General features: G+C 45.1%; 1 protein-coding gene across 1 annotated transcript; it reads left to right on the top strand.

Moving 5' to 3' along the window:
- Window positions 1–413: 413 nt before the first annotated feature.
- On the top strand, window positions 414–1,238 carry LOC115960850. Its single transcript, XM_031079851.1, has 2 exons — window positions 414–713; window positions 906–1,238. The coding sequence occupies exons 1-2, from the start codon at window positions 414–416 to the stop codon at window positions 1,236–1,238; spliced, it is 633 nt and encodes a 210-aa protein (XP_030935711.1).
- Window positions 1,239–10,802: the final 9,564 nt, after the last annotated feature.

Below are 10,802 nucleotides of genomic sequence, written 5' to 3'. Positions count from 1 at the left end.
CAGGAATCTGAAAAACCACTTGGACTGGCTGGTCCGAGAAGGAAAGCCGAGACATCTCTTGCATCATCCTGGTGGACGGCAGGAGCAGACGAGCGTCGAGGCAGGGCAAAGCACATTGAGATAGCCCATTGGCACGATAAATGTCATTCTTGCCACTTTAGGAAGAACCGGCTCCCATCCTTTCAGAGTGATGTCGGTTGCCCGACTCCCTATTGAAGCTAATGACCGGGAGTCTAAGAAACGACCGGGAGTCTAAGAAGGCTAAAGGGATGGCCTCGTCCATAATCAGATTCTCGAATGAGGATAAAGTTGGAACCATCTAGTCCCACGACGACGCTCTAGTCGTCACACTCAGGATTGGGGGATATGACGTGAAGAGGGTGCTAGTCGATCAAGGCAGTGCCGTGGAAGTAATGTACCCTCACTTGTACAAGGGGCTGAAACTGAGACCAGAAGACCTGACAGCATACGACTCCCCTTTGGTGAGTTTCGTAGGGAAAACTGTCACTCCAAAAAGCCTGATTAGGCTGCCTATACAGACAGGCTCGGACATAGTGGAGGTGGACTTTATAGTGGTAGACGCATACTCACCCTACACTGCCATTGTAGCCAGATCGTGGCTCCACGCCCTAGGAGCCATATCATCAACCTTACATCAAAAGGTGAAGTACCCATCAGAGGCTCGAGTCAAAGAAGTGATAGGGGACCAAATCGTAGCCCGGCAATGCATGGTGTCTGCCATCTCGTGACGACTGAATACTGAACCCTCTACCACTGCCGAGGACGGCTTGTAGTAATTAACGACCCCAGCTCTGGCCCCGGGAGATAGGGGACCCGATGACAAGACGAGTTGTGAGGATCTGGAAAAAGTTCTTGTGGGTTCTGATCCGGAAAGATTTTTTCAGGTCGGCTCAAAACTGCCGCCCCAAGAGAAGGAAAAGCTGATTGACTTTCTTAGAAAGAACGTGGACGTGTTCGCATGGGACACCTACAAGGCTCCGGGAGTCGATCCGAATTTCATTTACCACCACCTTAATGTTAGCTCGGCCGTGACACTTAAGAAACAACCTCCTTGGCAACCGTCGAAAGAGCATGCTGATGCAGTGAAAGAGGAGGTGATGAAATTAAAGAAAGTATGGGCTATCAAAGAAGTTTTTTACCCCGAGTGGCTGGCCAACACAGTTGTGGTAAAGAAGAAGAGTGGGAAATGGCGAGTCTGCATGGACTTCACAACTTGAACAAGGCCGAAGGATCCTTTCCCTATGCCTCGGATAGATCGATTGGTGGATTCGACCGTGGGACACCCTCGAATAAGCTTCTTTCACGCCTTTCAAGGCTACTATCAAATACCCCTAGCTGTCAATGACCAAGAAAAAACTGCTTTTGTCACCCTCTTGGAAACTACTACTATAAGGTAATACCCTTTGGCTTGAAGAATGCCAGGTCGACCTACCAGAGGATGATGACTAGGATGTTTGAACTACAAATAGGCAAGAGTATTGAAGCCTATATAGACGACATGGTGGTGAAGAGCAAGTTAGTGTCCAACCACGTGAGAGACCTTGACGATATCTTTGAAATTCTAAGAAAATACAGGCTGCGCCTGAACGTGTCCAAGTGTTCGTTTGGAGTGGGATCAGGGAAATTCTTGGGTTATATGGTAACCTATAGGGGTATTGAAGTCAGCACCGACCAGATTAGAGCTATTAATAACATGCAGCCTCCTCGGAACCACAAAGAGGTCAAAAAACTCACCGGCATGATTGCTGCCTTAAACCGTTTTATCTCCCGCTCGGCGGATAGGTGCAGGTCTTTCTTCCTCTTATTAAACAAGTGGAAAGGGTTTGAATGGACTGAAGAATGCACCTTAGCCTTCCATCAGCTTAAGGAGTATCTGTTTCGACCACCAATCATGTCCAGTCCTAAAGCCGACGAGGTTCTATTCATCTATATTGTTGTGGCCCCTCATACAGTGAGCCTAGTGCTGATCCGGGAGGACAACAGCACACAACGGCCTGTCTACTACGTGAGCAAATCATTGCATGAGTCAGAGATCCATTACCTCCCCCTAGAAAAGGCCATCCTAGCAATCGTACAAGCCACGCGAAAGCTCCCCCACTATTTCTAGGCACACACCGTTGTTGTACTAACCCAACTCCTACTCAGATCAATACTCCGGAGTGCCGATAACACGAGTAGAATAGCAAAGTGGAGGACGATTCTTGGTGCCTTCGAAATTAGGTACATGCCTCGCACCGCTGTGAAGGGCTAAGTCCTCGCAGATCTGGTAGTTGAGTTTGCCAAACCCTCATTAAAAGGAGGAGGAGGGGCACTAAGCTCAGACAAAAAACTGGTTGGCACAGTCTCTCAGCAAAAGCCCACTTGTTGGAAAGCATACGTTGACGGTGTGGCCAACCAAAGGGGCTTAGGGGTAGGGCTCGTCCTGATTTCCCCCGAGGGGATTACCATCGAAAAATCATTAAGACTGGGCTTCTCTACCACGAATAACGAGGCAGAGTATGAGGCCTTGTTGGAAGGAATGTCTATGATCTAGAAACTAGGTGGGAAATCCATAAACATGTTCTCGGACTCAAGACTTGTCGTAGGACAAGTGAATGGGGAATTGGAGGTGAGGGATGAAAGAATGCAAGAGTACCTAGTCCAAGTCAAGCGCACAGGCGCGTTTCACCTATTTCAGCCTAATACATGTATCCAGGAGCGGAAACACCCATGTTAACTCCCTTGCCACACTTGCCACCTCCTCGGCACAACCCCTCCCTCGAGTTATACTCGTAGAAGATTTATATAGGCCCTCGATGGCGAGAACCGAGTTGGTGCATGTTTACAGCGTCAGAGCAGGGCCTAGCTGGATAGATCCTCTAGTACTGTTTTTAAAGGATGACATCTTACCCGAAGATAAGAGCGAGGTCGACAAGATTAGAAAAAATGCTTCTCGATTCTGGCTGTTCGAGGACTTGAAACTGTGTAAGCGCTCGTTTTCAGGACCGTACTTGTTATGCGTACACCTAGATGCCACTGAGGTTATCCTAGAGGAATTGCACGAAGGAATTTGTGGAAGCCATACGGGGGATAGGTCCTTATCCCATAGGGCCATAATGCAAGGTTATTGGTGGCCGAGCATGCAGAAAGAGGCGCAGGAATACGTGAAGAAGTGCGATCAATGCCAAAGGTTTACCCCGAATATACATCAACTAGGAGGGACCCTTAATCTGCTGTCCAGCCCTTGGCCATTCGCGTAGTGGGGCCTGGACATCCTAGGACCATTTCCTAAAACAATGGGGAACAAAAGGTTTCTTCTTGTCGGCACAGATTATTTCACAAAATGGGTCGAAGCTGAGCTACTGGCAAACATTAGAGACGTTGATGCCAAGAAATTTATTTGGAAGAACATCGTCACCAGGTTCAGAGTCCCTCACACCCTAATCTCGAACAACGGTCTCCAGTTTGATAGTAAAGCTTTCAGAAGGTATTACAACGGGTTGGGAATTGCGAATAGGTACTCCACACTGGCTTACCCACAGGGGAATGGGCAGGCTGAAGCCGTCAACAAGGTCATAATAAATGGGTTGAAGAAGAGATTAGATGACGCGAAAGGAAGGTGGGTAGAAGAATTGCCCCATGTCCTGTGGACGTACCGCACCATGCCACGCAGGTCCATAGGGGAAACCCCCTTTTCAATGACCTATGAAGCTGAGGCCGTCATTCCTCTAGAGACAAATTTCCCAACACTGAAGACCAGAACATTCTGCCCTAATGCTAACAACGGGCTGCTGGAAAAAAGCTTAAACCTCATCGAGGAAAGAAGGGAGAGAGCAATGGACCAACTCGCCTACTACCAGCATAAGCTCAAGCAAGGTTATGATGCCAAGGTGAAGCTAAGACCCCTAGCACCTAGGGATCTGGTATTGAGGAAAGTCTTGGACACTACAAGAAATCCTGTGTGGGGAAAGCTCGGATCAAATTGGGAAGGCCCATATCGTATCACCTCGGTGGCCGGCATAGGGGCCTACTTTTTAGAAGATTTGGATGAACATGTAGTACCACGTCCTTGGAATGTAAATAACCTGAAGAGGTACTATTATTAATGAAAGCTTGTATTCTTGGCGCCATACCACTATGTAGTTTTTATCTAAGTGTTAAACAGAACCTAAGTCCTGCATGGCTTCTCAGACCACAAGCTTAGGGGAAATTAACCACTGTGCAGTTTTTCTCTAAGTGTTAAACAGAACTCAAGTCTTGCGTGGCTCCTCGGACCATAGGCTTGGGGGAAATTAACCACGACTCAGTTTTTATCTAAGTGTTAAACAAAACCGAAGTCCTGCGTGGCTCCTCGGACCACAGGCTTGGGGGAAATTAACCACGACTCAGTTTTTATCTAAGTGTTAAATAGAACCCAAGTCTTGCATGGCTCCTCGGACCATAGGCTTGGAGGAAATTAACCACGACTCAGTTTTTATCTAATTGTTAAACAGAACCCAAGTCCTGCGTGGCTCCTTGAACCACAGGCTTAGGGGAAATTAACCATGACTCAGTTTTTATCTAAGTGTTAAACAAAACCCAAATCCTACGTGGCTCGTCGGACCACAGGCTTGGGGGAAATTAACTACGACTCAGGTTTTATCGAAGTGTTAAACAGAACCTAAGTCCTACGTGTCTCCTCGGACCACAGGCCAGTTTTTATCTAAGTGTTAAACAGAACTCAAGTCCTGCGTGGCTCCTCAGACTACAGGCTTGGGGAAAATTAACCACAACTCAGTTTTTCTCTAAGTGTTAAACAGAACCCAAGTCCTGCGTGGCTCCTCGGACCACTGGCTTAGGGGAAATTAACCACGACTCAGTTTTTATCTAAGTGTTAAATAGAACCCAAGTCCCGCGTGGCTCCTCAGACCACAGGCTGGGGGGGGGGGAAATTAACTATCATTCATACTTGGCTATATTGCTTAAACTGCGAGTAACAGTTTGTCGTCAGAAGTTTAGTAACGTAGTCGAGGTTCATTCTTAATAAAGGCAAAAATGGAAGCAGTAAAACAAAATTCAAAAGAGAAATTATATCATTCATTAAGTTCCAAGAGGTGTCATCTTACAAGCATCAACAAAAGCTAAGGAAATAAAAGACAGAACAAAACAACTACAAGAAAAGCCCTACACTAATGTCCTAAGCTTTATCTTGGGCTGAGCTCTTTGCAGGGACCTCTGCCTCCTTGGCTTGCGTGATAACGTCCCTTATAGTGAGGGCGTCCTCAGGAGACTTGTCCTTCGTGGGAGGCTGCACCTCCTCGTTCCCTCCTTTGGCTTTAGGTATGAGGGAATCTGGAACAGTGATTGGAGCAGAGAAGGGCTCCTCAAGAGGAACCGAACCCGGAATCTCGTGAATATCTTCAGGAAAGAAGATATTCTCAATCTTCCTGATTTCGGAGTCCACGGGAACTGCCGCCCGGTCCAAGGCTACCCTCAGGACATGGTGATATAGTCCCTGCAAATCGCAGCCACCTCCTCGGTTAGCCTGGCCTTAGTATCCGCCACTCCGCGCTCGTAGGAGGTTGCCACCGCAGCCTCAGCTGCCTCCCTGGCCAGGCGAGCCACCTCTTTTGTCTTTATTAGCTCTGCCTTGAGGTCCGAGACCATTTGCTTCTCGGTCGCGAGGTTTATTTCGGATAGATGAAGCTGTTAGCGCATGTCTTCGGCTTGCTTGGTTGTGTTCTTAAGGCCCGCCTCAGCACTGTCTTGGGCCTTTAGTGCCTCTTTTATCTCTTTATTCAAGCGGTCTTTTTCCAGCCTAAGGGCACCTGTAGCCTTCTCTGCGGCAAGGCTGGACTGAACCTCAGTGTTTAGATCTTCCCAGGATTTCTTGGCCCACTCCTCAGCCATAAAGATTTGTTGAGTGACCTACACGGGAGTAACAGAGGAATCATTAAAAAGAAAATAACGAATAGGTAAGTGCGGAATAAAAAAATTGAACAAGGAGGCATCTTCATTTTACCATGGCTAGATCTCTTTTCAGTGACATGAAGAGATTCGGTTGCCAAGTAGCCCGGAGCCCCTCTATGTCACAAGGCAAAAAGAGGGGCTGCTGCAAGGCCTCGGCGAGATAAGACACCTGCCCTCATTGGGACTCCCAAAGAGTTGCGTCCCACGAAATAGGGGCGTCGTCCAGCTCTAGGTGTGGGGACCAGGTGCGTTGCTCCCTCCTCATAGCCGCCTCATCTCGGCTATCAACATACCTTTTCCTCTTTTCCTTGGGCTCTTTACCCTTCTTCTGTTGCTTCGCCTTTTCAGGGCCGACCTCACCCTCTTCCAATTCTTCCATTGGCCTCTTCCACCTCAAATTAGGAAGGGATTGTAGCGCTAGGTCAGTGGAGGGAGGAAGAGGAGGGGGAAGCTTGACTGTAACCTGCTCCTTGGGGGCATCCTTGGAAGACTGTCCCTTGTTTCTATTGGATAGAAGGCCCCTCAGACCGGTCCTCAGCTTTAAGTCCATGTCTTCCTCTTCAACCTCTTGGCTAATGTCGATCTGAGCAATTACTAGGCCAGGTGTGTGAGCCCCCGAGAAACGATCAATCTTCGAGCCAGAATCTGAGAGTTCTACAGGCTTAGTTAACACCTTTCCCTCCTCAGCGAAGCGGAATTGGTCGATTTCAGTCTCAAGAGATGAATGTGAGGAGTCAACTCCTTCTCCTGGGGCGGCTACCTCTTGGAGAACGCGCTGAACAAGTAGTTGGGCTGGTGGCAGGTCTCTCTGAGTAAGAAAGCCTAGATTAGAAACGTCGATGCGGGCTAATCGGGGACTTCCAGCCCTTATGGCTTGACCCGCGTCCACAAAAGCGCAAGAAAGGGGCTCGTAGTCCAAAATGAGGGGAGCGGCACGCAGTTGCCAATCCTCACTCACAAAGATCTCGGACCTTAGGAGGAAGTTGAGGGCTTAGATGTTGATTAGGCTTATCCTCGGAGTTGTTTGTTCTTTGTCTGCAAAATACCCAAAGGGAGGGTTATGTCAGTCCGAGAAGGCAAATAACCAAAGCCAAAATTGAAATAAGTGAGAGGAAAGCTTAAGACTAAGATCCCTGCCGAGGGATCTGATCCTACAGTGCCCCACCTGGTGTTCCCGCCCTAGTTAGGCAGTGAAGACCGTCGTGCCATACTCCGGAGATGATCAAATGGTCGTCCTTCAAGCCTTTGTTGGACTTGGGAAGGCAAGATATCAGCCTTACCTCGTCGGACCTAGATTTCAGGTAATACGACTCATTGAGGCAATGGCATTCGTACAAGTGAACTACATCGTGCCATGAAAGGCCGAGGTTCATCTATTCCTTCAGAGGATCTATACAGCCCAGGATCCGGAACATGTTCGCGGCACACTGGTGGGGGGCCAGCCAATGACCGTGCAGATAATCCCTAGTTATCCTTCCCATGGGAATCATCATTCCTCCTTCTATGAAAGCTATCATTGGAATGGCAACCTGCCCCGTCCTTCTCTTGACTAAGATCTAGTCCGAGGAGCAATACTCTAGACCTACTCCCAGCGGGATATGGTATTTGGCCCTGAAACCCTCCATACCAGTCGGAGAATCTACCAGTTTCTCAAACTTACCCATCCTACTAACCCTAGGTGACACAAAGAAGGTTTACTTAGGAAAGGAAGCTGGGAAAGGCAACTGAGAGGAAAGGGTAAGGAATACGGGAAATGAACACTTACGGGAGCGAAGATCCTAAACCTCTCAAGCTTGTGAAGAACTCGCCAGAAATCCTCACGGGAGTGGCTATGGAGTTTTGAATGTTTTGTAAGAGGAAATACTGGAGTGCTCTGGGACGTTTGAGTGATTTTTTCTAAAAAAGGGGAGTAATTCCCCTCAGAAGCCTTATATAGCAAGGAGGAACTGAACGGGCTTACTCCCGCCCAATGGATTGGGGAAATGTCAACCGTTGATTAGGCGCCCCAACGTTGGATGCAGGGGACATAAAGCCGCCTGAAGCAATTAATAGCGTCTCGTGGGTTACGAAATGCAGGTAGCAGTAATGAGGCATGTGAGGCTACACCTCCACACGCGCGAGTCAAGGAATTATAATAAGTAATCCCATAAGTATCAAAATCCCGCCTTTTCTCCTCGGATAATAGGGAAAACCCGGAATTTTGAGGGGCTATTGTAGGGGCAAAGGCCCAAGATCATGCAATGGGCCTTAGGTCCCATATGAAAATTCGACCACGTCTGAGGAGAAGGTGTGGGTGCCAAAAGGGCTCCCGGCCCAATTCTTATAGGCCTAAAGATGTTTAAAAGCTGGTTTGAGGAGAAGTGTCTCCTCGGATATACCAAATATGGCTCAAACATACACTCTGCCTGCTAGAAGGGTCCACCCCTACGAGCATTAGTAACAAGGATGAGTCCCACAAGCTCATAAGAAGGAAGAAAGTGTAGGATGCCAAGGGAGAGGCTGCAGCTACCACATTAAATGCATGACAGCTACTTTTCTGGCCGCATTAATGTGGAGAGGACTTGTGAACAGTGTTGCCTTGGCTACCACAACTCATAGAAAGATGGGGAAGATGTCCGATGGGACAGGTACTCAAGTGAAGGTCCAGTTGATCAACAAATGTAAGGCCTTGTTGACTTTAGGAGGGCTATATAAGACAGGGGAGTCCCCATGAAGAGGGGGATGGAGAAAAAGGGAACTTAGAACAGAAAAACAGTGTAAGAACCATAACCTTTGAGCAGGGACCGATATACGTCCTCCACATCTCCTCGGATTGAACATCTAATGGACATGAAGGGGATTTTCTTACTCTCGATTGTCGCATGGCCAAATTTTAGCTAGTATACACTTCGCTAAGGCCTAGTTTTGTAGCCTACTCTCTATAAATTCATTATTTCAGGCTCCTTAGGCCAGAACCCCATACTTGTTGGGCTTGGGCCCTGAATCGTGACCCTACAAACTCTATAGCCAATAGTTTACAATATAGAAAACACTGCTCCCTAAATTCCAAAAAAATTTAAAATTATATTACCAAAAGTTCATGTAATACACACATTATTACTTCATAGTTTACCATAGATTAAACTCTATTTTTAATAGTTCACTCTGCATAAAACTTTATTACCAAAAAATTACAAGAAACCTATTTTTTTTGAGGTAAAAAATTTAATATTTTACTTGAACTAAAATTCTATTAGTAATTTAACATTAATTAATGAAAATGTAACCACTTGTTACTGAAAGAATATAACCACATTTAAAAAAAAAAACAAACACACACAAAAGAAAGAGGAAAAAAAGAATATAACCTCTTAACGCAACTATAGGAGAAAATAACCATAAGTAACTAGAATTTTTTTTAAATCTAACTTTTATTATATAGTAAATGAAATGAAAATAGCAGATTTCACAAGTGCATTTCATTTCACTATTATTCTTCTATTGCAACTCCATCTTTTATTATATATATATATATATATTTTTTTTTTTTTTTTTGAGAAAGCAACTTTTATTATATAATAATAACATGTAACTATATATATATATATATATATGAAAGTAGCAGTTTTAAAAAGTGCAGTACACTATTATTCTTCTACCAGGATTCTCACTCTAAAACTTATTAGGAAATCTCTAAATTATTCCCAAACTTAACAGTATATGCATCTTGTTTTCCCAACAATAAAAAATAAAACCAAAAACTAACAACAAAAACAAACAAACAAAAATAAATAGTGTATTCATCCTTGACGACCTCAAATATCGAACAGCTAAAGACAAAGAATCTCTCTGCCTTCAACTGTCAATTAGCAGGCGCCACATGGGCACAGCTGCATTTTATGACTGGGCGGCAAAAACCAAGTCTTCAACATTCCTATGACAACCCTAACTAGATGAAGATTGCCCAATAACAAAAAGCCATACCTTAAATGACACACTTAAAAAATTCTTCAATTGCCAAATGGCATAAAGATATATATTGAATCTCAATATTCTCATAATTCCGTGTCATTGTCACCCAGACCCCATGGCCATGATTCACTTCCTAATTTCAAAACGAAAATTCCAGCTATTTTCTTGCTCCATGCTCACTTGGAGTTGGGTTTATACGTATACATAATTCTTTGTACTATTAAGCACACTACTCTTTTCCTCTGTTTCTCTCTCTTCAAATGGCCGGTACCCCCCATGAAAAAATGGCCTCCGTTTGCGAAAATTTGCAAGTAGAAGAGAATGACTATGTTCAAGATTATGAAGAGATAGGCACATCTTCATGTTGCGGCTGTTTCCAGGGACTGTGCTTTAGATGGTTTCCAAATGATAATGGCGGTGGCACATATAGATATCTAAATCGGCAACAAGGTGGAGAGAAAAAAGAAGACTGGTTGGTGAATAAAATGAGGCAAGTCAAGCAGTTTTCAGAACTGTTGGGCGGGCCAAAATGGAAGAATTTTATTCGATTGTTTAGTATGCATGGAATTAACAAGAAAAGGAGGGTTCAACCGTTCAAGTTCAATATGATCTGCAAAATTACGCACTTAATTTTGACGATGGAATTAATGGGAAAGTAGAAGATGATGCATATCTTGATTTCATGCCTCGATATGTGGCTCCACTAGGGATTTACCAAAGGCGAGGCGAGTCATGAACCTGATGGCTTTTAAATTGCTATTGCTAATGTTGTTGCTTTATTGCTTTTTTATTTTCATGGTTTTTGAAATCCTCTAATTTTTCTCTTCTTCTTTTTATTTTTTAATTAATATTTATTGATTTTTTTATTATGAAAGAATGAACAACTAATTTAGTGCGGAAGA

This window comes from Quercus lobata, chromosome 2 (assembly GCF_001633185.2).
Source record: "Quercus lobata isolate SW786 chromosome 2, ValleyOak3.0 Primary Assembly, whole genome shotgun sequence".
In the NCBI taxonomy this organism is placed as follows: Eukaryota; Viridiplantae; Streptophyta; class Magnoliopsida; order Fagales; family Fagaceae; genus Quercus; species Quercus lobata.
This window is presented reverse-complemented; position numbering and strand designations above follow the sequence as displayed.

What these genes read in the sequence shown, in the direction of transcription:
- LOC115960850 (XM_031079851.1), top strand. Translation starts at nt 414, where the DNA reads ATGTACCCTCACTTGTACAAGGGGCTGAAACTGAGACCAGAAGACCTG. An exon ending in AAGTGATAGGGGACCAAATC is followed by an intron (nt 714 to 905) that starts GTAGCCCGGCAA and finishes AGATTTTTTCAG; the next exon opens with GTCGGCTCAAAACTGCCGCC.